The sequence below is a fragment of the Balaenoptera acutorostrata genome, chromosome 2 (assembly GCF_949987535.1).
Source record: "Balaenoptera acutorostrata chromosome 2, mBalAcu1.1, whole genome shotgun sequence".
In the NCBI taxonomy this organism is placed as follows: domain Eukaryota; kingdom Metazoa; phylum Chordata; class Mammalia; order Artiodactyla; family Balaenopteridae; genus Balaenoptera; species Balaenoptera acutorostrata.
The window spans coordinates 95,241,243-95,269,139 of NC_080065.1; the positions used below are offsets into that span (position 1 = coordinate 95,241,243).

General features: G+C 39.2%; 1 protein-coding gene and 1 non-coding gene across 2 annotated transcripts in view; one reads left to right on the plus strand and one right to left on the minus strand.

Annotated features, from left to right (window-relative positions):
• The window catches only part of MCC (MCC regulator of WNT signaling pathway), a 430,278-nt gene that overhangs the window by 93,687 nt on the left and 308,694 nt on the right, over positions 1–27,897 (plus strand). The window contains exon 3 of the mRNA XM_007192096.3: positions 4,599–4,813. Coding sequence (XP_007192158.3) covers positions 4,599–4,813 — 215 coding nt within the window. The remainder of the gene's footprint in view (positions 1–4,598; positions 4,814–27,897) is intronic.
• On the minus strand, positions 9,016–9,150 carry LOC130707432 (small nucleolar RNA SNORA70). The gene has a single exon (XR_009007327.1). It is a non-coding gene; the product is annotated as a small nucleolar RNA SNORA70 (small nucleolar RNA).

A 27,897-nucleotide genomic window follows, 5' to 3' on the forward strand; every position in this document is an offset into this window, starting at 1 on the left:
AACTATTGATGAAAATTTAGCCACTGGTTAGGCGCCAAAGGTTTGTTTTTTAAAAATTGGTAATTTTAGACTTCCCTGGTAGTGCAGTGGTTAAGAATCCGCCTGCCAATGCAGGGGACATGAGTTCGATCCCTGGTCCGGGAAGATCCCACATGCCACGGAGCAACTACTGAGCCCACGCGCCACAACTACTGAGTCCGCGTGCTGCAACTACTGAAGCCCGTATGCCTAGAGCCTGTGCTCCGCAACAAGAGAAGCCACTGCAATGAGAAGTCCGCGCACCACAATGAAGAGTAGCCCCCGCTCACTGCAACTAGAGAAAGCCCCCTCACAGCAATGAAGACCCAATACAGCCAACAATAAATAAATTTTTAAAAAATTAAAAAAAAAACAGCTCATAAATAAAAAAAAAAGAATTGATAATTTTAACAGGTACCTTTCAGAACTTGGGAGGTACACATTTCCCTCATATATTCGTTCCCTAATAAATTGTCCAAAATGGGTTCTAAAGAACTAAAATTGTGAGGTGTGACCAGATAATTGCTCACATTTCTTGATCAGTTTGTCATATACCAGGGATTGGCTCATACGTTCTACATATTTTAATCTTATTTGACTCTCACAGCATCTCTATGAAATACATATTATTATCCCCATTTTAAAGTTGAGAAAACTGAAGCTTAGGTTAAATAATTTGCTTGAGGTCACATAGCTGGTCATGGTGACTCTTGACTTGACCTCGGTGAATCTGACCACAAAACCCCAGCTCTTAACCACTATTCTATGCAAATGAGCAAAGTCTATAAAATGAAGCTAAAAGAGAGAAAATATCTTTTTTTCTTAAAATGGAAAAATAACTTCGCTATTCATAGACTGTGGGTGGATCTATATAACATACTATATGTAAGGTTCTTAGAACAGTGCCTGGCCCTTATTGGCTTTGAATAAATGTTAGCTGTCATGGTTGTTGTAGTATCTTTAAGGTAAATTTCAGGTGTTCCAAATGTTGGTTTGCTTGATTCTCACAGGGAGCTTGGCCCTTGGGAAGGTGGCATAGTGCCTTTGGTGAATAAGTGCATTAATTGCAGGCTTTGAAACCAAACCTGGGTGGCGCTTTGAAAATGGGATTAAAGCCGTAGTTTATAGCCAAGTACCCAGCAGAGCAAGGATCTCAATGTTTGGCAGATTTTGTGTTACAGCATCCTCTCTGAAAGCAGGGTTTTCCCAGTGATGTATTTTATAAAGATGTCAAATGGCCACTTGTTTCCTGTGCTTTTCTGATAAGAGAAGCATTTGGAATCTGTGCTCTGCCACCTTTAAACACTAAGTATTCAGATTTTTAAAAGTATACATCTTACTTCTTACTTCAGAGCACCCTAGAGGATTATGGTGGCAGATATTATGGCCTCCTTTGGTTCTGTGTATGCAGAGACCTCTAGGCCCAGGGAGTGCTTTGGCCTTTGGTGTTTAACGGGATGCTGTACAGCCACTGTCCTTACTGGCCTGGAGAGCAGCTGCTCAGTGGTTATTATGGACTGAATATTTGTGTCCCCCCAAAATTCATATGTTGAAGCCCTAACCGCCAATGTGATAGTTGTTAGAGATGGGGCTTTTGGGAGGGGAATAGTTAGATGAGGTCATGGTGATGGGGCCCTCATGATGGGATTAGTGTCCTTAGCAAAAGAGACGTCAGAGAGTCTGGTGAGCATGGGGGACAATAGAACATGGTATCCATGTTCAGGAAAAGAAAACATGGCCATCCGCCCGTGGTCAACAGGCTTCTTTTGAGGTGAGCAAGGGAGTGAAAAGAGACTGGCATGAGGCTGAGAGTGAGCCTGTAAACGTCAGGTACCATCATGCTTCAAGGGGCAAAAGGAAGATGGTTACTAGACCTACATTTTTGAAATTTTTCAGTGAGTTCTTCCAAATTAAATGACGAATTTTGCCTCAGGAATGTTGGGTTTTATCCAGAAAAATGTAATGTGAAGACAGATTAAAAGAGAGTAATGGGAATAGTCTACTGTATTTTTTTAATTGAAGTATAGTTGATTTACAATGTTGTGTTAATTTCTGCTGTACAGCAGAGTGACTCAGTTATACACATCTACTGTATTTTTTTAAAAATACACTTTGTTTTTTTGTGGTCCATTTATGTGGATGCTAATATGATTGCCTTGGCTCCTTAGCAGAGGATCTGAGTTCTCAGCATCACGTCAGCAAAAATTGTTATGGTAATAGCGTGAGGGCCTTTTGATCCTGCTGATTAACATGGAGCTTGGCTAACCTGATTATATAACTCTGCCCAAAACTGGGTTTCGGTCTGTTAATACAGCATAATACATTCAAATGAAGCTTCCTTGGGCTGTCTTATCCCAGAACTGTTGTGTTTTATTATTTGAAATGAAGTTCTCATAAAGAACTTTGCATAAAGAAAAAGTTTAAGTGTATAATTTATTTTGATTTTTAAAATTAATCTCCATGTTGCTTTTCCTGGTTAAGAAGTGAAACCCTGGGGTACTACAACTGTGAATAATTCAGCAATCCATTCAATAAATGTGTGTTAAATTCCTGATATGTCGCAGGCTATGTGCAAGGTACTGGGGATACCGTGGTGAAACATAAAAGGCAAGGGCCCAACGCTATGCTTTTTTGCCTTATGTATGAGCTATCAGGCCATCAATGATTCAACCCGTTTTTCAACTCTAAGATCGATCAGTCTTCTGGCCACACATTGCTGGGGCCAGGACAGAGAATGTGTGGCAGCTAGGCAGACAGCATTCAGAGGAGCAGTGGGAAGGAAGGGCAGGCATTTTGGAGTCTATGCTGATATGGAAAGCAAAGCCACCCTTGCAATACAGTTGGTAGACTTTAATATTAAAATAAACTTTGGGCAATTGCAAACATAACAACAGAGTTGTCTGCTTTGGTACAAAGACATGTCACCCCAGCTATACAGCATTGTATGAAGAAAGTGTTGGGTTAGGTTGACTGAAGAAGATCAGCAGAACATGAACAGTAGAGGGAAACCATCTGAAGTGGTTCCAGACAAAGACAGTTTTCCTAATTCCATTGATGAAATTCACCAGTACCCAGTAAGGGGAGATTGGAAATTCACATCAGAACCCGCTGTACATAATTTGTAGTTTGCTCTATGTAATTATACTCAAGTAAATTGTAGAGGAATCTATATATGTTCTCCTTTCATAGTACAAATTAAATCATTTTAACGAATCCCTTTTTTTAAATTAAAAGTCATGTATTAAAGACCCACCAAAATGAAAACTCCACAAGCAGGGACTGCAATTCATCATGCTCACTTCTCTGTCCCCAGAACAGTGTGTAGCTCGTTGTCATATTTTCTGGCTGCCCAGGCCTTTTGCATACTCTTCCTATGCTTAGGAAAGGTCTCATCTTACAAATCCTACCTCCCCAAAGTGGAAGCCGGAAAACAAATTTCCCAGCCTCCTCTGCAGCTAAGATAGAGGCATGTGACCCAGGATCCACCAGCCAGCTGCACCCACAAGGGACTTCTATTCAGTAGTGAACACAAAGAAGCAAGCTTTACCCCAAATCTAATTTTTCTAGCAAAGGTGGAGACTGAAGCATCAGTCTTTCTCCTCCAGTAAGGTTTCCCTGAATATCACCCATCCTTCTTGAGGGCAGTCGGGTTTAGACCTTCTCTAGGTCTACTTTTCATTGTACTTACCCATGCTATTATAATGATTATCATCTTTAATTAGGTTCTAATCTGCTGTGATAGTCTGGTAATCCTAGCTGCTCTCACAAACAAACCAAAAATATATGGTGGATCAATCACAGAAGAAGTTTCCCTTTCCTGATCACATAAAGTTGAAATGGTACCTGGGTTCAGCCGACAGCCCCCTGGCAGGAGGTAATTCATAGATCCAGGCATCTTCCATTGTGCGGCTTTGCCATCTGTACCACGTGGCTTCCAAGGGTGCCATGCCCATCTGAACCAGGCCAGAGGCAAAGGGCCTGAAGAATCAAATGCTGGGGGTTTTATAAGCTAGCCTCTGAAGCTATGCTTATCACTTCTGTTCACATTCTATTGTTCAGAGCTCAGCCATGTGGCTACACCTAACTGGCAAACACAGTCTAGCTTCCCGTAGCTTCTTCCAGTTAAGAGTACATGGACACTAGAAAATTATGACAAAGTGCCAGATCTAACTTTCTATCTTCTCTCTTGCTCCCATCCTCCTCGACTGGGAAAAAGGATGACAGTAAGAGGCTAATCATACAGTAACACTGTGTAAATCACAGACAGCTGTAGCTCTGATCTGGATTCCCTTTTCTTGGCTCTTCTGTGCTTTTTGCTAAACATTTCTCTTGGGGTGGGGGGAAGGCACGTATTCATTGGATAGTTATTTCTGAATGCTTTGCCTAAAACTGCTTTTATCTCCAAGCTCCTCATGTGTCACTTTGAAAGGGAAAGTGCTTAGCATGCAGCCTGGGCGCCACATGTGTTCTGACGCGCTGGCACGTGGATGAGTTAGGCGGTTCCAAATCATTGCCTCTTGGCCTCCCCCAGGCTAATGCAGGAAACATCTTTTTTTCGCCCCTGCCTCTCCTGGACCTAGGTGCCTTATCAGCGGCCAGGGAAAGCTGGGAATACGACTCGGGAGCCAGGGACCTCCAGAGCCCGGACTTGCAGAGTCAGTCAGCCCTACAGAAGCTTCTTGAGTATGGGGGAAGCTCTTTGCATCAGCAGGCTGCTGCTCTCCACAAGCTGCTCACACAGTCCCCGCGTTTTGGCGACTCTGTAGGAGGAAGCTATCTAGAGCTGGCCAACACGGTGAGTCCTTTCTGGTTCGGAGAACACATCTTTAGGCCTGTGTGTATGCCAATACAAATATTTGAATTTTGAGCTCCAGGGGACATATCGGGTATTGTCTTTTTTATTGAGCTAAATGTACCATTCCCAGCATTGCCAATAATGTTAAGGGCTCCAAATACTTAAGATTGGTGACTTCGCTCTCACTATTGAGAGAGTGGTTGCCTAAAAAATGTTTTAAGTCTGTATGTTGTACCGATTTAATTACTAGAATATCTACACTGGCTTCACCATAGAATATTTTCTGGGACCAGACATTACAAGTTAATAAGATATAATTCTTTGTGTTCCCTAATTTGGACTTTACTCGTCTGAAAAGCAAACAAGAAAATATTTCATTGAAAGTTTGATCATTGTTTCTGCTTGTACTTTAAAAACATATTCTGTTGAAAACTATGGAACAGCTTAGAATTCCATTATGCTTAGTTTAAACTTCTTTTTTACCTCAGGATGAATTATTACCGTGATGACCTTTGGGTGAAAAGCTATTGTCTTCCCTTTTAAGCTAGAGCTGGGGAACGAGGTGGGGTTGGCTGATGACCTGGATCATGTTGGGGTGACATGCAGACAGTTTATAAATTAGGGTTGCTATCTAGCCACTGTGTGAAAGGTCTGTAAACCTACCTTGCTTTTTGAAACTGAAGTTTGAAACCAGAGGTGGTATAAGCATCTTTTGTTTGTTTGTTTTTGTTTGTTTGTTTGTTTTTTTAGTCTTTGGTTGAACCATATACCATTCTAAGTGCTCTACATTACATATACTATCTCACATAATTTCCCAACAATCTACTACTATCGCATTTTACGTATGAGACAAGAAGTTAAGTAACATGCCCAAGATGACACATATATATATTTTTTTTTCTATGTCATAATATTGACATTGAGTCCAGTAATCCTCCACTGTAACAGCTCCTTTGCAGTGAAAATTGATTTGTATATTTTTTGCCTCTGAGTCCTTGTGGGATTTTTTTTTTTAATTCAAACAGAAAGTCACAAAAATTATAATCATCCTCATCAGTTCACTCAGTCCCATGTAATTAATTTTTTTTATCTTGATCTTTTGTTAGCACTTTTATGAATTCATCAGTTTTCCATTAGAGTTCTGAAAATGCTTATTCATTCAGTTCAGCAGTATAGTCAGTTACCAGAAACCTGTACTTGTCAGAGTCTTTTCCATGAACTCCTTGAAGACGAAACACTTTTATAGGAACATTTTTGCAAAAGCATCAGAGTACACCCAGAACTGTCTGTAAATGACAAAAGACTTAAAAATGACCACAGTTAAAGATTTGATGAAAGTTCATAATAATGCAATTGACAAGGAAATTTAGTTATTTCTGAGATATACATTTCAAAGTAATAACTAGAATTATGACTTATAACATTATACCAGAACGTATAAGATTTTTAGAAATTTCATGTAATGTCTGAAACATTTAAATTAACATATTTCCATACAAATAACCCAAATAAAGTTTAGTATTAGTTTTTTTTTGTTTTTTTTTTATACTGCATGTTCTTATTAGTCATCAATTTTATACACATCAGTGTATACATGTCAATCCCAATCGCCCAATTCAGCACACCACCATCCCCACCCCACCGCGGTTTTCCCCCCTTGGTGTCCATACGTTTGTTCTCTACATCTGTGTCTCAACTTCTGCCCTGCAAACCGGTTCATCTGTACCATTTTTCTTGACAACTTCATTTACGTATATTTACAATCTGCTTTGAGGTAGACTAATGGTTTTCAGACTTCTTGTGTTTGAGGCATATTTTCTAATTCTGACATTTTTGGTGACGTGTTTGAAGGCACTAACAATCCTAAATACGCAGCAAAAATTACAGTACAATCATCAGACAAATCCCAATTAAAAGGCATTCTGCAAAATACTTGACCAGTACTCTTTGAAATTGTCAAGGATATCAAAAGTAAGGAAAGTCTGAAAAAGAGAAACTCACAGCTAAAAGGAGCCTAAGAAGATCTGACAACTTCTTATTTGTGGTACCCTGGCTGGGACATCAGGTAAAAACTAAGGAAACCTGGATAAATTATGGATTTTAGTTAATAATAATTATCAGTATTGATTCATTAATTGTGACACTGTACCATAATCATGTAAGATGTTCATAATAGGGGAAATTGGGTGTGAAGTATGTGAGAACTCTCTGTCCCATCTTTGCAACTTTTCTAAAAAAATTTTAAATATATTAAAAACATACACACAATCACTACTAGGGTGTAACTATGTCTCATAAAACCTGTAAAAGAACCCATAGTTATTGCACTGTTTGCCACTTGGTCACCCTTGAAGGACATTCTTGCTCAGTTTGAGTAGAACTATTAACTCTCCTAATCTCATCTTCCTGTGTGCCCAGGAGACTAGGCAAGTAGCAGGAAATAAGTCATCTTTCTCTGGCATGGGCCTGGATTTAGGCTATGCTTTTACAAATAATTTGCAGCAAGTTGAACTTTACTCTTTACTATATCAGCTCAGCCTTTTTCAAGACAGACAGTGATGTGGCAGTATGGGTTATAGCAAGAATCTATGTTACAGACTGATGAAAATTTAGTGGCCCCCGCTCTGAAGGGTTCAGGGCGTGAGGCCCACCAGTTTTCTTCAGCAGACCTACTGGTGAAAACAGCAGGAGTTGGCTGTTTCCTACCTCTGCTTGACTCCTTGATTCTTAACCTTAACAGTAACTGCTTGGATTTTGTTCTGTTCTCCCTTCAATCCTGGTCAGCCCCTGGGCTTCCCACAGCCAGGTTCTCTTTTTGTATTATTGGTGAAGTTTTGGAACTGATGGAACCCTGCCTGTGATGGCCTTTGCAGAGGCCAGTTTGAGAAACACTCCCCTTACATGTTGAGCACCCAGCTCATGCAGGAGTGTTCACTTTATTAAAAGTCATGATCTGGGAATTCCCTGGCAGTCTAGTGGTTAGGACTCCACATTCTCACTGCCGAGAGCCCGGGTTCAATCCCTGGTCGGGGAACTAAAATCCCACAAGCCACACAATGCAACCAAAAAAAAAATAAAAGTCATGACTCATATACTTACAGTTGGCACACTTTTCTGTATATATGTTGTTGATGAAAATAATCAATAAACAACCTAAAATAGTAATAGAAAAGTGTTTTATTTGAACCCAGCTGAGGACTATTGCTCAGAAGACAGCCTCTCAGATAGCTCTGAGGAACTGCCCTGGAGAAGCATGGTTTTCAGCACAGTTTTATATCTTGTCAGAACAAAGAACATTAAACAAGTCAGGGATACATTCCTTCAAGATTAAAAAAAAAAAGCAGATCAGCACGTACATAACGAGTCAACATGGCCTTGGCAGCTGGGAAGGGTGTCTTATCGTTGAGGGGGTACTAGCATTGGCGTCCCAGGAAGGGAGGCATTTAATCTTTATTTCTAACATAAACATTCTTTACTTCTGGCCCTTTTCTTTCTTAATTAAAACAGATGTACAGTGTATGTTTGATAGTCCACAAACAGGCTATTTTAGTTAGCATAAAATTCAAGTTAACTCATGTATAAGCCAGAATGACTTCTCCATAACTCAAAATGTGAAAATCTCTTTTATCAATGTTATATGTTTATAAAAGCTTATAATGAACACATAATCAATGGTGGTGACCTATTCAGTAGTATTCATTAGAATACGTTGAATAAGTTTTTTTTTTTTTTTTTTTTTTTTTTTTTTTTTTTTTTTTTTTCCATATCTAAGACTTTATTACTATTCTTTTTTTGTTAGGAAGTGGGATTCACTGATTGGCCTCAGTGAGGAAGGGACAGGGCCAAGGTCTCATGAGTGCCTCTGTCCAGGGGCCACGATTAGGGATGTATTTGACCCCAGAGCCATCTGGGATGAGCCACTTCTCAGCCGCCATGCCTTCAGATTCATCTGCATTACACCCAGCAAATCCCCACTCCCTGGAGATGCAGATGTCCCGGCGGCCAGGGAACCCGAACTTGGCCCTGCACAGGGCCCCAACCACGTGCTCCTCGTTCTGCAGCCTGGTGTGGATGGGCATGATGACTTCGCCAACGTAGACTCTGGCCACTATGCCCGAGGCCTTTCCCAAGGCACCCTGTGTACCTGTCTGGAGCCTAGACTGGGGACGGCCCGAGGCCAGACATGAATGTCCACTGGAAAGGGCTGTCTCCAAGGTCCCTTCGGGCAACCTGTACAGGCAACAGGCTGCATACACTACCAAGGAGGCTGCTCTTTGCAGCCATTGCACACCGGGCCCCCACGGAGAAAAGAGCACGGTCGGCTTAACTGGCTGCAGGAGTTTTTTTTTTTTAAGTTATAACTCCACGAATGAAGAAATAAAGTTGTACATGCTCACTTAAGGTGATCTTTGGTGAGAACCAGACCAAAGTGCAAATGCAGGCACTTGCAATCTATGACAGTGATTATGTTTTTTATTTTCTCACTGAATTGAAAATGCACAATTTTTAAAATATATTTTATTGAAATATACATGATATACAATGTGTTAATTTCTGCTGTACAGCTAAGTGGTTCAGTTATACATATACATACAGTCTTTTTTTATATTCTTTTCCATTATGGTTTATCACAGGATATTGAATATAGTTCCCTGTGCTATACAGTAGGACCTTGTTGTTTATCCATCCTATATATACTAGTTTGCAACTGCTACCCCAGAACTTCCCCTCCATCCCTCCCCCGTTCCCCCCCACCCCTTGGCAACCACAAGTCTGTTCTCTATGTCTGTGAGTCTGTTTCTGTTTCGTAGATATGTTCATTTGTGTTGTATTTTAGATTCCACATATAGGTGATATCATATGGTATTTGTCTTCCTTTTTCTGACTTACTTCACTTAGTATGATAATCTCTAGTTGCATCCATGTTGCTGCAAATGGCATTATTTTAATGGCTGAGTAATACTCCATTGTGTATATATACTACATCTTTATTCATTCATCTGTCAGTGGACATTTAGGTTGCTTCCATGTCTTGGCTATTGTAAATAGGGCTGCTATGAACATTGGGGTGCATGTATCTTTTAGAATTAGAATTTTCATCTTTTCTGGATATATGCCCAGGAGTGAGATTACTGGATCATATGGCAACTCTATTTTTAGTTTTTTAAGGAACCTCCATACTGTTTTCCATAGTGGCTATACCATTTTACATTCCCACCAACAATGTAGGAGGGTTCCCTTTTCTCCACACCCTCTCTAGCATTTGTTACTTGTAGACATTTTAATGATGGCCACTCTGACCAGTGTGAGGTGATACCTCATTGTAGTTTTGATTTGCATTTTTCTAATAATGAGCAGCTTTGAGCATCTTTTCATGTGCCTTTTGACCATCTGTATGTCTTCTTTGGAGAAATGTCTTTTTAAGTCTTCTGCCCATTTTTCAATTGGGTTGGTTTTTTTTTGTTATTGAGTTGCATGAACTGTTTGTATATTTTGGAAATTAAGCCCTTGTCGGTTACATTATTTGCAAATATTTTCTCCCAGTCCATAAGTTGTCTTTTTGTTTTGTTTATGGTTTCCTTTGCTGTACAAAAGCTTATAAGTTTGATTAGATCCCATTTGTTTAATTTTGCTTTTATGTCTATTGCCTTGGGAGACTGACCAAGTCTCAGAGAATGTTTTGTCTATGTTTTTTTAGGATTTTTATGGTGTCATGTCTTATGTTTAAGTCTTTAAGCCATTTTGAGTTTAGTTTTGTGTATGGTGTGAGAGTGTGTTCTAACTTCATTGGTTTACAAGCAGCTGTCCAGCTTTCCCACTGCTTCTTGCTGAAGAGACTGTCTTTTCTCCATTGTATGTTCTTGCCTCCTTTGTCAAAGATTAATTGTCCATAGGTGTGTGGGTTTATTTCTGGGCTCTCTATTCTTTTCCATTGATCCATATGTCTGTTTTTGTACCAGTACCACACTGTTTTGATTACTGTAGCTTTGTAGTACTGTCTGAAGTCTGGGAGAGTTATGCCTCCTACTTTGTTCTTTTTCCTCAGGATTGCTTTGGCAATTCTGGATCTTTTATGTTTCCATATAAATTTTAGGATTATTTGTTCTAGTTCTGTGAAAAATGTCATAGGTAATTTGATGGGATCGCATTAAATCTGTATATTGCTTTGGGTAATATGGCCATTTTAACAATATTTATTCTTACAATCCAAGAGCATGGGATATCTTTACATTTCTTTGAATAATCTTCAGTTTCCTTTATTAATGTTTTGTAGTTCTCAGCATACAAATCTTTCACCTCCTTGGTCAGGTTTATTCCTAAGTATTTTATTTTTTTGATGCGATTTTAAAAGGAATTGTTTGTTTACATTCCCTTTCTGATATTTCATTGTTAGTGGAAAATATACAACTTAAAAATATGATTTAAACTGATAGACCCTTGATAACTCCTTGGACCCTGTGGTAAAGGGACTTTTGAACCCCAATTCTTCATCCTTTCCTGTATCTTCACTGTTTGTCATGTGACTTTGGCATCTTCCTGTCAAATATGTGAGAAATAATAAAAGATTGTTGTTTTAACTGTTGTGTTTAGGGTGGTTTCTTTCATAGCAATAGTTGACTCAGGGTCTGCTCACAGTGGTCCATGGATCCCAGTTTGAGAAATACCCCTTATAAGTGGCCAAAGAAAGCAAATAGCCTCTCTAAAGTGCACACTTGGGCAATCCCTTCACTTATAAAACCATATTAAAAGTAATTTATGTTCCTTCTAAACCAAATCCTGAACTAATAAAATTAGATTCTGGGGTTTGGGTTTTTGTGTTTTTTTTTTAAAGTAGCTACTAAGAGCAAAAGGCATTTTATCAGTGCCCAGTTAGGAGACAAGAAGCACACACTAATTCACACAGGGAAAGTTTAACATAAAAAGTGATTAACTAGTAGCAGGGGATTACCTACTGAGGCGTCAAGAAAATCTAATGAATACAGGAATAGTACACGTTAAGAGCAGTCACTCCCTCTAAAACTGAGTCAAGTACCCAAGGAAGGAATATATTTGGAAGAGGGCCCTCCCTTCGCCCAGGGCTGAGATTCAGACCCCCTTGACAAGGAGTGGCTGGTACCCACTGGATGGCAGAGAAATTCCCTGAGATGCCGTGGGCCAGGGTTGGCAGCAGGAAGCCAGCTCTCCGGAGTGTCGGCCCAGCTGGCTGGGATGCCACCCACTGGCGCATCACTGAGAAGGTGCCCACGGAGGAATTCACTGGGACGCTGCCCACCAGGGTGGTAGCAAAACCCACCAAGAAGTGCCCCAGATGGTGGCACTGAAACTTACTGGGGATGAGTGCCACTGCGTGTCCTGTGCTACTGGCCTCCACCCAACACAAGAGCCAGCAGGGAAGAGTCCAGCAGAAGCAGCATTCCCGTCCTGCCCCAGTGGCGCTCCAGTGCCCCTGCTGACAGAGGACAAATGTCCAGCTTCAGGATCATAAAGCAGGGCAAGGAAAGATGGGTTTGGAGATGAGAGAGAGAAACTGATAAATGACACAGGCGTTTTTAACATTGAGAAGCTTCTGGTAGCATCCTACACAAGATTTACCTTTCTAAGCATCCCTTCTTTTCTTCTACTACCAAATACCTGTCTTCTTCTCCTTCTACCAAACACAGTGCCTATTATGACTTTGAGGCTTAACACACTGTTCAAAATGCAAAGGCAACAAGATGATGTTGTACATAGAAACTTGTGGCAATTAGAGTTTTTATCTGAGAAGCAGAGTGGCTACCCATGATATAGAATAAAGGATCTACAGAAACAGACTCACAGACATAGAGAATAGACTTGTGGTTGCCAAGGGGGAGGAGTGGTGATGGAAGGATGGATTGGGAGTTTGGGTTTAGCAGATGCAAACTATTATATATAGAATGGATAAACAAGGTCCCTACTGTATAGCACAGGGAACTATATTCAATATCCTGAGATAAACCGTAATGGAAAAGAATATGAAAAAGAATATATATATGTATAACTGAATCACTTTGCTGTACAGCAGAAATTAACACAACATTGTAAATCAACTATAATTCAATTTAAAAAAAGAATAAAGGATCTATGGTGAAGCAACCTATGCAGGCTGTTGTTCTGCGTCTGTGTTGAGTCTAAAGTTACTCTAGGTCTATCAGATCAGCAGATAAGAAGGAAAGCTGGATGTAGAGGACAGCAGGACAAATGGGAATGCATGAACACAAACTGAGACCCCATGAGGACAAACTGGAACCCACTTCTATCTCTGAACCATGTCCAACCTTGATGCTGTGGGTGACCTGCAGGAGAGCTGGCACCCATTATCAGGGAACCACCCTCACATCTAGCCCAGGACTCAGAGAAGCTGAAGGAGGTGGCCTCGGGAAGCTGGAGTGGCTACAAGTCTGATGCACCAAGTAGGGAAGCAGCAGATTGGCAACAACTTTCAGAGCATAAATAGTATGACTTCTTCACTTCTACCTCTGGCCTTCACATGGAGTGTCTCTCATGTCCAGACAGAACCACACAGGAAAGAGAACTCTGGGAAACATAGTTCCAACTTAGCTAAGTTGACTTAGCACCACAGAGTAACAGAGAAACTGCCAGTGCAATCTGTACTGTATTCCTAAAACTATCAGCAAAACAAAATGAAACACTTTGGTTTAGTAGAGAAGAGGTGCAGTGGAAAGGATATACTGCCTGTTTGCTGATGGATTTTCTCTCCAAAGATTTGTATTTCAGAGAAGAGTGCAAGTATTAATTATAATGTTATAGATTCTAAGTAGTGACATATTTAAGTATTATAAAGCATAAAACACAACTGAAGTTTTATTTGCTAGCTACAACACTGATAAATTACTGAACAAAATATCAGTTTCTTCATAGATTCTTGCAGTCATGCTACTTGGTTTTTTAAGTATTTATTACCAGGTTTATTAATTTTTATTAAGAAAAATATTAATTCATTTATAATGATTAATTATGACTGATTATACTAGAAAAGAAGTTATGTACAAGATATAAAGTATTTGATTTACAATAGCCAGGACATGGAAGCAACTTAAGTGTCCATCGACAGATGAATGGATAAAGAAGATGTGGCACATATACACAATGGAATATTACTCAGCCATGAAAAGAAACGAAATTGAGTTATTTGTAGTGAGGTGGATGGACCTAGAGACTGTCATACAGAGTGAAGTAAGTCAGAAAGAGAAAAACAAATACCATATGCTAACACATATATATGGAATCTAAAAAAAAAAAATGGTTCTGAAGAACCTAGGGACAGGACAGGAATAAAGACGCAGACGTAGAGAATGGACTTGAGGACACGGGGAGGGGGAAGGGCAACCTGGGACGAAGTGAGAGAGTGGCATGGACATATGCACACTACCAAACGTAAAATAGATAGCTAGTGGGAAGCAGCTGCGTAGCACAGGGAGATCAGCTTGGTGCTTTGTGACCACCTAGAGGGGTGGGATAGGGAGGGTGGGAGGGAAATGCAAGAGGGAGGAGATATGGGGATATATGTATATGTATAGCTGATTCACTTTGTTATACAGCAGAAACTAACACACCACTGTAAAGCAATTATATTCCAATAAAGATGTTAAAAAAATGATACAACAGGATTATTATATTTGAAAAAATAAATAAATAAAAGCTGCCTTGGGGATCATGTGAACTCAAAATAAAGCTCAACTTATAGATTAAAAAAAAAGATATAAAGTATTTGAACCAATATAGAAAGTTGATGAAAAGTTAAAGTCGTCATTTGTCTCCCCATGTCTTCCCTCATTTAAAAGGTCTTCACCAATTTTTTTATGTATCCCTGATTTGCTTTTAATATAAGGAACTTTCCATTTCTTCTTTGGTAGTATTAATTACTGTGATGTTAATGATCCTAATATAATGCTATAATCATTATGGTACTTGCCAAACTTGGGATTCCCATATTGAAACCTTTGGTCAAGAGGATGTGTCCTGTCTCTGTGGTCGGAGCAAGGCTGATTGTTCTGTCAGCACCCTCTTCTGGACATTGTTTGGAATCTATGAACAGGAAATTCTTAAGCATAGGGCATGCTTATCAACTTTGGGATTTTCAGGAAATTAAGACAGTACAAATGAAATATTGGATTTTTGAGAGTAGCTATGAACGGGTCTAGAATATAGGGTTGATAAAATTTCTTCAGAGTCTTGAATTGTCACTTCCAAATGATTGAAGCTGAATTTCAAAATAAATCATCAAGGAGTTTGAAAATTCTTAAAGAGTTATGAAAAATTTGGAAATGGAAGATTACTGGTTACCCTTTCAAATTCATATTAGAGCTCCTTACAAGTCATCGGAGGCTACAGGAGATGTAACCTTGTTTGGCTTACCGTTTCTGAATGAAGGGTAGCAGAATACACCACCCCAAATATGACTATAGGAGTTCAGTGCATGCCACCCTAAAATATGTCATTTTGGCATTTTAATTATTTTGAGCTGCTGGCACTTGGAAAACCATAAATGCAGGGAGAGGCTTTCTCTGAATTCCCCTTATCTGCCTAAAAACTGATCCTCCAAAAGGAACTCAGATGTCATAGATCCCCTTCCAGGAGTTTAATCAACCAGGGAAGATTGACTTCTTTCAAAGGAGAGGAGAATAGAAGTCAACACCACATCCTCACAGACTTTGTCACAGATGATCACACCTCCCACCTATTCTTCTAAGGGCCCATTCATCTTTCCTAAAAATCATTTACTCTCCCCTAAGAGTCCTACCTACATCCCCCAACCCTTTCCCTATTAAGATGGTATTTAATCCTGAATTCTAAGCCACCTTGGGGAGGTCCTTTTTTTTTTCCCCCTGCTGAGTTTCTCTCAGGTACACATGAGGTATACATATTAGTAAACTCGTTTATTTTTCTCTTGTTAATCTTTTATCATAGAGTCTCAGCTAGGAATTCAGGGGGTAGAGGGAAAATTTTTTTTCCTCCCCTACACTGTTAATTAGGGTCCAGACTCATCAAATGTGGATGTTAATTTGCAGAAGGTTGATAAATTATCAGTGGTTTTGATAGAGATACAAATTATTTTTGTCCAGCAGAAAAGATAACCTTTTGTTAACAGACAACTGTTACATTTTATTTGCCCTGGTGAGACATTAACCAGTTTTGTAACTGCCATCTTATTCCAGCATTCTTTTTCTTCTCCCCTTTATGTGAATCAGCTTTATTCTTCTGGGTTCCTCAATGAAGTAAATAAATCTTAAGAAAAATGCTTACCCTATATTTATATGAAAGTCCTGTTTTTCCTTTTTTGAAAATTATACTTCAACACTGTGTTCTTTTTCTGTTTGCTTACTGCTAGTGAAAATAGAGAAGTAGATAGGAGTTAACAAATGAAGCACTTTACAAGGGTCGTTTCTCTGTAAATTACCTCCTTACCTTTAGATTAGGCAGGCCCAGCTAGTCTCTTACTGACTCTCCCTTTCTCATTTATTTTATAGGACTTTAGATCCTTTCATTCTTCTTTGTCTTCCATCCTCACCTCCACCCGCAGCAACCTCACCTCCTTTCTTTGAAAAAAATCCCCCCACGTGGCCCTACCCCCATGTCTTAGGTCCTGAAGCTGGTACTTCCTGTAAAGGAATAGAAAGAAATATAGGGTCCTGTAAATTCTTTATCTCCAAAGAAATTCATTACATTGCCAGGGCAACTTGGCACTGGTAGCATCAAGCTCTGCCGGGTTTTATAAACAAGTCACCTTGGTTCAATCCTTGGTCAGTATGAAGGAGAGTCTGGGTGTATATGCAAAGCTATCATTTTAGCTCACACTTCTGTTAAGTATGCGGCATGAAAGCATAAGGAAGTTGCCCCCCTACCCCCTGCAACAAAAGGGATGAGAAAGGAAGATTTCTCTGGATATTTATTTGCCTTGTGGGAGATTTCCACAATTGTACAGAGATGATTTATTATGGTGTATTCTAATTCTTCACAAAGATTGAGTTATTAAAAGGTCTTCACAAATACTTTTTAATCTCTAAGATACTCGGCAGTCATAAATTTGAGATTAAGTTCTAACATCATATTGAAATGATAGTACTCTTTTGGAGAAGAACTTTAAATTTGACAAAGGTCTTTATTTATGAAAATAAAGATGCTGTTTAAGGATTGTTGCTGTTACTATTATTGCTATTAATATTATAAAATCTGCAAACGCAGGATCTGTGGTTTACGTTCTGGGTTTTTTTCTGGAGAGCTTCTCTGTTCTTGGTTAGAGGAATCTGAGCTTACTCTTACTTTTTTCCCACTGCTCTTAGCTTAGCTTCTGTTTCCTCCATGTCCTTGTCACAAATGGAAGAACTGACTAACATATATAATGGCCTGAGGAATCCCTTTCTTCCTCACCTAGAGTCTGTTCAGACTGTGAAGAGATAATATGACCCTCTTTTTACCAACAAGTTATCATCAACAAGGCATACAAAAAGCAGGCACACAACCGTTCTGAAGCTTTTAATCTTGGGAATGACCAGAGTACCCGCACAACAAATCCTCATACTACTAGGAACAATTGCTCCCAGACATTGCAATTTCATGGACTGATAACACTTCAGAAGATTGAAACTTGCCAAATTTTTATGTTGCTAAAAATCAAAAGCCAATCTATCTACTATCCAGTATCACTATCTACTGTCATTTCATAAAAGAAAGGACTTTTTAGCAACCAAAGGTAGGTAGTTATCTCTAGATAAGTAAATAAATGAAAAGATACATTTAACATCATGGAAGAAATCACAATTGTTCTTGTTTTTAACATTTCTTCACTAACTGATGGGAGTAGCTAAGGATGTGGACTTTAGCAACACACATCGTGCTCTTAGGTCTGACTTTGGACAAGTCATTTAGCCTCTTTTAGCATCTGCATTAAGGAAAATAGGAATAATAATACCTTCCTCATATGGTTGTCATGGGAACTAAATGGATAATGCATATAAAGTGTTTAATACAGTGCCTCATGCAAATAGATGCTGTGTAAACAGTAGTGGTTATGGCTCTTTCCCCCAGCTCATTATCAGAAACAAATCTTTGAGAGTTACTTACAAGTGGATTCATTTGGGGTACAATTTGGAAACAGAAATGTAAAAATTGTGAAGAAATGAGAGCTTCCAAGAAGATTTCGAGATATTTATTGAGCACTTTTTTATGAGCTAGGAGCTGTCTCAAAGATGTCATTAAAAATTATAATAAATGGGACTTCCCTGGTGGCGCAGTGGTTAAGAATACACCTGCCAATGCAGGGGACATGGGTTTGAGCCCTGGTCCAGGAAGATCCCACATGCCGCGGAGCAACTAAGCCCGTGTGCCACAATTACTGAGCCTGCGCTCTACAGCCTGCGAGCCACAACTACTGAAGCCCGTGTGCCACAACTACTGAAGCCTGCGCACGCCTAGAGCCCGTACTCCGCAACAAGAGAAGCCCCCACTAGCCTCAACTAGAGAAAGCCTGCATACAGCAATGAAGACCCAAGGCAGCCCAAAATGAATGAATGAATGAATGAATAAAATAATAAAATAAAATAAAAATTATAATAAATGAACTTGTACATAGGATATTTTTGGAAATACCAGATCATGAAAAAGCATAATATTATAATTCCTACCTAGAGATAAAAGGGCCCTTAAAAAAAACCCTGGTCTAACCTCTCACTTGAAGAATGGGCGTATGGAGTCCCAGATCAAACTATCTGCTAATGTTACACAGGGAGAAGGAGAAGGGAGACTAAGGGGCGGGTGTCCTGACAGCCCTGCACTGATACAACCATGCCCCTGCCCTGTGCTGGGTTGGTGTCTCCTGCCATTGGCAGGAGAAGAAACAGCTGCTGGTGGGAAACGAGGGACCCCTGCATCTCTCCGTAGCGTGTTTGCTGTTGGATGCGGGGTCACTCTTCTGCCTTGCTGGGTGGTACTGGTGCTGCTGTTTATCCTCAAGTCTCTCTCGTGAGCTAATGTTCAACCACAACACTCTAGCACACACAACCATTTGTTCAGATCTTGGCATACTTCTGTGCCAGGCCCACTCCTCTCCTGGTTACCTGGTCCCCTCGCTCAGGAGGCCCCTGCCTCCCCATGATTCAACCTCTAAGGGGTGAATGCTGGCCCTGCAGGGGCCCCAGCACCGCTGCCAGCTGGCATCTTGCAAGCGTCTATTCTGGATGCCAGTGGCTGTGCTATACCATTTGTCAAATATTTTTAATACCTCTTCTGTCCTTTGGGCAGTCTGTTGGACTGAAAACAAAAAATCCATTTTTTAGGGCCTGATAAGAGTGTGGGAACAGATAGTAAGGTAGTAGGAAGCCATCAGATCTCACTCTCTTAATAATTTACATTATTTAAAAATGATTCTGCTGGATAGTTCAACAGGGGTTCAAGTTTTATTCTGTTTTCTACTGTCTTTGGGGTAAAGATATCTGATTTACCAGGACAAAGGTATTTTGCAAATCTTAAAGTACACACTAGAGGGCAGTGGCCTCATACCTAGACACCTGACAATTTCCACTGTCTGCATTTCTCTGGCCTTCCTGTGTGTAGGGGAGGGAGAGGGGAGTCTCCTCCACATCATATAAATGCCGTTTATGCCTGAAGTGTTTTCTGAAAATAGATAAGCTGCTTGGCAGCACCCTGTCATTCCTTGTTGTTTCTTTTCCATTCTGCTTCCAATGGTTTATCTCAGTGGGGTTTTAGTAACAGAGTTATATTAACATCTTAATGATCTTTCTCTTTTCTAAACACAAGGCGAAGGAGAGATAGGAAACATACATTCCTAATTTGGAGTATTAATGTTTTCTATCTTTGCATTCTTACATTCGTGGGCAGTTTTGGAGAATGAATTTATGTTGGCATTTTTCTACCCTCTGAATTTGGTTCTTAATAAGCATAATATGAGACGGTTAATGTATAGTATCTCCTAATTATGAGCACTGCATGACAGTTGAAAAGTACATGTAAGCAAAATAGTTGAAAAATCAGTTTGCTGTCTGTGTTTCTAAATGTGAAAGTTTGTGTTAGGGTTAATTTGGTTGTGAGAATGATCATAAAGGATGAAATTTAATAAATATTATACTCTAACATGAAAAAAAAATAGAAAGAAAGGTACAGTGAGGTATTCTTGTATTTTGCAAATGCAGAGGCAAAAACCATTTATGTGAGTCTGCAGAGCTGCCCCCTTCCCCATAATAACTAAGGAGAATCATGTTTCAGCTCAGCTTTACCTCTCCTGCCTACTTCTAAGTAGGAGAGAGTCCTGCTCCCTGGGAGAGGCAAAGCTGACCTGTATAGTCAAGAGCAGGGCTGGGGTGAGGGGACTGAGAGATAGTAGAGCCACTAGGCCGTGTGGTTGCAGAGCTCTGGGGTAGCAAAGAGAGAAGTTCCAGTGCAGCTGAATAGTGTAATGAAGTTCAAGAGGAAAGCAAAGGGACCTTGAGAGGTATGTCAGTGGGTTATTTATGCATCTGCCTTTGATGGAATCTGAGGAACCTAAATAAAGGATTTGATTTATTTTTAATTACTTTTGGTTGTTGGACTGTTTCTTTGAAAAGAATAACCCTGGAATAAAACTGGATTATGTGAGTCCCTTAATTTATAGGCATATCTCAGAGACATTGCAGTTCCAGACCACTGCAATAAAGCAAGTATCAAAATTAAGTGAATCACAGGAATGTTTTGGTTTCCCAGTGCATATAAAAGTTATCTTTACACTTTACTGTAGTCTATTAAATGTGCAATAGCATTAGGTCTAAAAAACCAGTGTACATACCTTAATTAAAAAATACTTTATTGCTAGAAAATGCTAACCATCACCTGAGCCTTCAGCAAGTCTTAGTAGTAACATAAAAGATCACTGATCACAGATCACATAACAAATATAATAATAATTTAAAAGTTTAAAATATTGCCAGAATTACCAAAATGTGACACATAGAAACGAAGTGAGCAAATGCTGTTGGAAAAGTGGCACCTACAGACTTGTTGCCACAAACCTGCAATTTGTAAAAAATGCTGTATCTTTGAAGGGCAGTAAAGCAAAGCACCATCAAATGAGGTATGCCTGTATAAATGTTATATATTGAATGAATTTGCAGCAGTTTGTTTTTGAATTTGTGAAATCTAAAGCAATTGTGTTCCTTTATATTTATTTTTAAGTGTTTGTTCACTAAGTTTACTCTTTTTTTTTTTTAGCATTCTTCTTTTTTTAATTAATTAATTAATTAATTAATTAATTTGGCTGTGTTGGGCCTTCGTTTCTGTGCGAGGGCTTTCTCCAGTTGCGGCGAGCGGGGGCCACTCTTCATCGCGGTGTGCGGGCCTCTCACTATTGCGGCCTTTTCTTGTTGCGGAGAACAGGCTCCAGATGCGCAGGCTCAGTAGTTGTGGCACACGGGCCTAGTTGCTCCGCGGCATGTGGGATCTTCCCAGACCAGGGCTCGAACCCGTGTCCCCTGCATTGGCAGGCAGATTCTCAACCACTGCGCCACCAGGGAAGCCCCACTAAGTTTACTCTTAAACACAGGAGGGAGATAAGATATTCTTCTTTGGATTCACCCAACCAGGTCTTGGGTGGGAGAAGGAACACCTAGACCCTCGTAGCAGCCTGTGCTCTGCAGCAGGCTGCAACATGGGACTTCCTCTGCATTTCTCTTGATGTTGCTAATGTTTATTGAGCATTTACTATATACTACATATTGTGTTAAATGTCTTGCATAGATTATCTTGCTTAATTCTCACAACAACCTTATGCCATATGCATGGTTATGACCCCTGTTTACAGATGAGGAACCTGAGGATTAGAGAGGTTGCCTGGGATCAAACAGTGAGGATGCAGCAGGCTGAGGTTTGAACTCAAATTTGCCTGCCTCTGAGCTTATAACCATCATTTATGTGCCCCTAAAGGACAGAGCGAAGCTGCAGGCAGTTGCATCGTGAAATCATCACTCCTGACCAACCTTACAGAGTGCAGTGCTGTCTCGCACACCCTGAACTGGGTATGGGTTCTTGATCTTATTCCTTCATAGGACAGAAACGATGCCCTGGCTGTTCTGGGGATAGCCTGGGCCACCACACACACACACACACAGACACTGGTTAGGTTTTCATTTCTCTGACTTTAAATGACATTGTCACTGGAGAATAATTAAAACTCCTGGTGGATTTATGCTGGGGCCTCCTGACATGGTTATGTAGTTACTTATGCTGAGATGGCAGGGGAGATTAGCATTAAATGCTGAGAGAAATGCTCCTGCCACTTTGATGAAGTTAGAGGCATCTATCAAAGATGCATTTGGAACCCAGAAACCTCAATCTTATTGCCAAGAATGCTGTAGGCTTTCTTCAGCTAGACTTAAAGGTGGAAAGAAAAAGTAGTTAGTGGAAACAGAGGTGGACCCCACCTTAACTTGACAGTAGATTCTTCAGGGGCAGAGGAGTCATCCCTCGCCCAGTCCTGTCTCCCTTGGTCTTTGAGGTAATAGTCCTTGTGCCACAGATGAAGGCAAAAGCTTCTGTCTTTTAGAGACAGAAGCAGGTAAAAGGATTTATGTGTCCTTACTATTACTACTAATAATAATTGGTCACATTTGTTAAGTGTTTATTATGTGCTGGATATTGATGAAAGGGCCTTGCCTGTATCATCTCCTCTACTCCTTAGATGGTCAGCCCCTCTTTCAAGCCTGACCCCTCCCCCAACTATCACTTACTGTGCTATTTACTTCTTTCAGGGGAGGGAGAAGGTACTGCTTATTTGTAACATTGGCATTCATACAAGCTCAAGAAGTAAACGTTGCCAATGACTAAGGCGCAAAAGGATCAGCGGATCTATGAATTAGGGTGTCAATTACACTTCTACTGAGAAGAATAATTTGCTAGTTGTTAGATTTTATTTCATGTTTACAGACGTCAGTATGTTTTATACTAAAATAATAATAGTAATAATTAGTAGTAGTAGTCGTATTATAATAACCCAAACGTCAGCTGCCCCTTTGTCCTTCAGTTTCAGTGTCTGTGCTATCTCTGATTTTGCCCCATTGCAACCCAGATTTGGAACCCAGAGAGAAGAATCTATGATCATAAAAGAATTGGTGAGCAGTTTTGATTTTACTAAGGGGAAGAAGTCATGGAGGAGATCTGTTATCACACCACCCCTCCACACACACCCACCTCTTGTTAAGCAAGGAGCTTAAGTCCATATTAGGCACCTCTGTCCTCTAGAGACCCTCTCTGTCCCAGATCTGAGACTTTTCTCTCTGTGATCTACACCCTTCTCCCCAGCAGTGCCCTTGCTCACTCTTCTCTATGTCCTTCTTTTTCTTAGGAGGGATGCAAATTGCTTTCCTAATAGGTTATAGTTTATAAACCATCTTTTGTTACTAAACATGTCCTTAGCATCTTATGCTTCCACCCTTCGTGGTTTTGAGGTGTTCCTTACAAAGAAACTCCTTACAAGAAATTCTAGGATATTACATTTTCATTTCATTATAGAAATCATCATTACTAAGACAGAATTCTGAAATGAGGGACTATTTACAGAATCTTAATTCTAAATAGTCTGATATAGTCCAACCCAATTCAGATATCTTACATTTAACAATACTTGAAGGGGTTCATTAGCATGGGAATTTATGAAGATGACAAAAATAGTGTTGGGAATGACCAAATCCATACTCTGTAGTGAGAACCATAGAAAATTCTGTATAAACTTAATATAGGGACCTCCCTCATGGTGCAGTGGTTAAGAATCCACCTGCCAGTGTAGGGGACACGGGTTCAATCCCTGGTCCAGGAAGATCCCACATGCCGCGGAGAAACTAAGCCCGTGCGCTGCAACTGCTGAGCCTCTGCTCTAGAGCCCACAAACCACAACTACTGAGCCCGTGAGCCACAACTCCTGAAGCCTGCACGCCTAGAGCCCGTGCTCCACAACAAGAGAAGCCACCGCAATGAGAAGCCTGCGCACTGCAACGAAGAGTAGTCCCCACTCCCCACAACTAGAGAAAGCCCGTGTGGAGCAACAAAGACCCAATGCAGCAAAAAACAAACAAACAAACAAACAATATAGCACCAAAAGGATATATGTATAATACATGGTGATTTCTATAATAATCATACTTCCCCTTTACTATTGAAACCAGATGTAACCTTTAAACAGACAGTCCTGGTTCTGGCTGGGTTCTTCTCTGGGCCCATATTACTCATGTCCCTAGTTTTGACTCATAGTTAGCTATGAGAAATTCAAACCATATCACATTCAAACACATCTCCACTTGTGCCCACTAATGGATTTAATCAAGACAAAACATCTAATTTACAACCAAAGGTGTAAATGAAACCCTAATTCATGTATTTGCTCATTGCCTTCCCTCTCCCGCCCTGCCCCTCACACACCCAGAGGTATCTCATGTTACCTTTTTATAATGCAGTCCAAATTCCCAATTTCACCACAGCTTTCCAGAGTTTAGATACATTAAGATCATGTCTCTGTTAGACCCTGTTGGCTAAAAATATTCCCAAAGAATCCAAACAGGTAACTGTAGTATCAGAGTGGTAAAACCATATCAGAGTTGGCTATAGATGAATGTTTAAAAATTCCTGTGAAATTTAACTGTAGTGGCTCCTTTTTAAGCAAAATACATGTTTATGCTCTTAAAAGTTGAGTCTGCCTTCAAATGAATTAAACCTCAATTGGAATGGCATCATGCATGGTAATACTTTCCATTAAGTAAATGGCTTTTAGTTGTTCAATAAAATATTGAAGATTAACATTGAGATTAAGTTTTCCTGGGCTTACAGCACTTATGATTCTGGGCGATTGCCTAAGATAGCAACAAAAGACTTTTCAGGGAAGTCCAAGGAATAATATGAGAATAAGGATGGCTAATGTCCAGAAGGGGAAGAATTTTTACTTAAAACTTGGACTTGGGTCATTAGAAATATAATGAGAGAAACTTAGGCAACCAGGACAACCAGAATTTAATATGCTTGTCTAGATAGGTTTTGCTTTGAGGTTGAAAATTCAGTTTGAACATACTTATTGTATGAATTACTAGTACTGACCCTATAATATATTATGCAGGGGAGTTGTTGGCTAGGATTTGTAGTGAGAAGGAACCTCTTTTTCCTATCCCCTATACCTTATTTATCTCAATGTGAGGTATAAAAATGGTGTGAAAACCCTCTACAAAGGGAACAGTCCTCCAGAGAAAGACAAATATGATATATCACTTATATGTGGAATCTAAAAAAATGATACAAATGAACTTACATACAAAACATAGATAGACTCACAGACATTGAAAACAAACTTATGGTTACCAAAGGGGAAAAGGGGGGAGGGATAAATTGGGAATTTAGGATTAACAGATACACACAACTATATATAAAATAGATAAATGATAGGGACCTACTGAATAGCATAGGGAACTATATTCAATATTTTCTAGTAACTCATAATGGAAAAGAATCTGAAAAAGGATATATATACATATATGTGTGTGTGTATATGTATATATATAACTGAATCATTTTGCTGTACACCTGAAGCATTGTAAATCAACCATACTTCAATAAAGAAAGAAAAATAAAGTAGGGAACAATCCTCAACATTTATTTTCCTTTTCGAGTGAGCTAAGGGGGTAGGGTGAAATTAAGGAAATGAGTATTTGTAAAATGGCAGCTCAGAGTGACAGCTGCAGACTTGAATGAGTTTCCAGCTGCCTTAGGATTCTCAGAAAGAAATAGAGGTAGTATTATTGGTCCCATTTATTTTTTTCTTTATATTTTCTGTGTGTTCAAAGCTACCTAAAACCAGCATCTAAGGTTTTTATAATGGAGAAGAAAAAAACTTCTAAATTTTTAGTCTTTATTTTAGAAGAGTTTGAGAAGGATTTGTATTAATTCTTCTTTGAACCTTTGGTAGAATTCACCAGTGAAGCCATCTGCTCCTGGACTTTTGTTTTAGATCACTAATTTTATCTTCTTACAAGTAATTGGTTTGTTCAGATTTTCTATTTCATCATGATTCAGTCTTGGTAGGTTCTATGTTACTAGAAATTTATCCATTTCTTCTAGGTTGTCCAATTTGTTAGTGTATAATTGTTCATTGTGGTCTCTTATGATCATTTGTATTTCTGTGGTATGAGTTTAATATCTCCTCCTTCATTTCTGATTTTATTCATTTGTATCCTCTCTTTTTTTCCTGGTAAAACTAGCTCAAAGTTTGTCAGTTTTGTTTATCTTTTCAAAGAACTAACTTTTAGTTTCACTGACCTTTTCTATTTTCTTTTTAGTCTCTATTTCATTTTTTTCTGCTCCAATCTTTGTTATTTCCTTCCTTCTACTAACTTGGGCCTTCATCTGTTCTTCTTTTTCTAGTTCCTTTAGGGGTAAAGTTAGGTTACTTATTTGAGACTTTTCTTGTTTCTTGAGATACACATTTAGCACTATGAACTTCCCTCTTAGAACTGTTTTTGCTGCATCCCATAAATATCGGTATGTTACATTTACATTTCATTTGTCTCAAGGCATTTTTTATTTCTCTTTTGATTTCTTTTTTTGACTCATTGGTTGTTCACTATCATGTTGTTTAATCTCCACATATTTGTGAATCCAATTTTCTTCATGTAATTAATGTCTAGTTTCATACCATTGTGGTTGGAAAAGATACTTGATGATGATTTCAGTCCTTTTAAATTTATTAAGACTTGTTTTGTGGCCTAACATATGATCTGTCTTGGAAAATGTTCCATGTGCACTTGAGCAGAATGTGTATTCTGTTGCTTTTGGATGGAACACTCTGTAGATATCTGTTAAGTACATATGGTCTAACATGTCATTTAAAGCTGATGTTCCCTTATGGATTTTCTGTCTGTATGATCAATCCATTGAGGTAGTGGGGTATTAAAGTGTCCTATTATTATTGTATTATTCTCCATTTCTCTCTTTAGATCTGTTAATATTTGCTTTATACACTTAGGTGCTCCTATGTCGGTTGTGTAAATATTTACAAATGTTATATCTTCTTGTTGGATTGACCCCTTTATCATTATGTAATGGCCTTCTTTGTCTCTTATTGCGGTCTTTGTTTTAAAGTCTATTTTGTCTGATATAAGTATAGCTACTTCTTTTCGTTTCTATTTGCATGGAATATCTTCTATCTTACTTTCACTTTCAGTCTGTGTGTGTCCTTAAATCTAAAGTGAGTCTCTTTGAGACTAGATATCAATTACAGGAAAAAATCTGTAAAACATACAGACACATGGAGGCTAAACAATACACTACTAAATAACCAAGAGATCACAGAAGAAATCAAAGAGGAAGTCAAAAAATACCTAGAAACAAATGACAATGAAAACACAATGACCCAAAACCTATGGGATGCAGCAAAAGCAGTTCTAAGAGGGAAGTTTATAGCAATACAATCCTACCTCAAGAAACAAGAAACATCTCAAATAAACAACCTAACCTTACACCTAAACCAATTAGAGAAAGAAGAACAAAAAAACCCCAAGGTTAGCAGAAGGAAAGAAATCATAAAGATCAGATCAGAAATAAATGAAAAAGAAATGAAGGAAACGATAGCAAAGATGAATAAAGCTAAAAGCTGGTTCTTTGAGAAGATAAACAAAATTGATAAACCATTAGCCAGACTCATCAAGAAAAAAAGGGAGAAGACTCACATCAATAGAATTAGAAATGAAAATGGAGAAGTAACAACTGACACTGCAGAAATACAAAGGATCATGAGAGACTATAAGCAACTCTATGCCAATAAAATGGACAACCTGGAAGAAATGGACAAATTCTTAGAAAAGCACAACCTTCCGAGACTGAACCAGGAAGAAACATAAAATAGAAACCAATCACAAACACTGAAATTGGAACTGTGATTAAAACTCTTCCAACAAACAAAAGCCCAGGACCAGATGGTTTCACAGGTGAATTCTATCAAACATTTAGAGAAGAGCTAACACCTATCCTTCTCAAACTCTTCCAAAATATAACAGAGGAACACTCTCAAACTCATTCTATGAGGC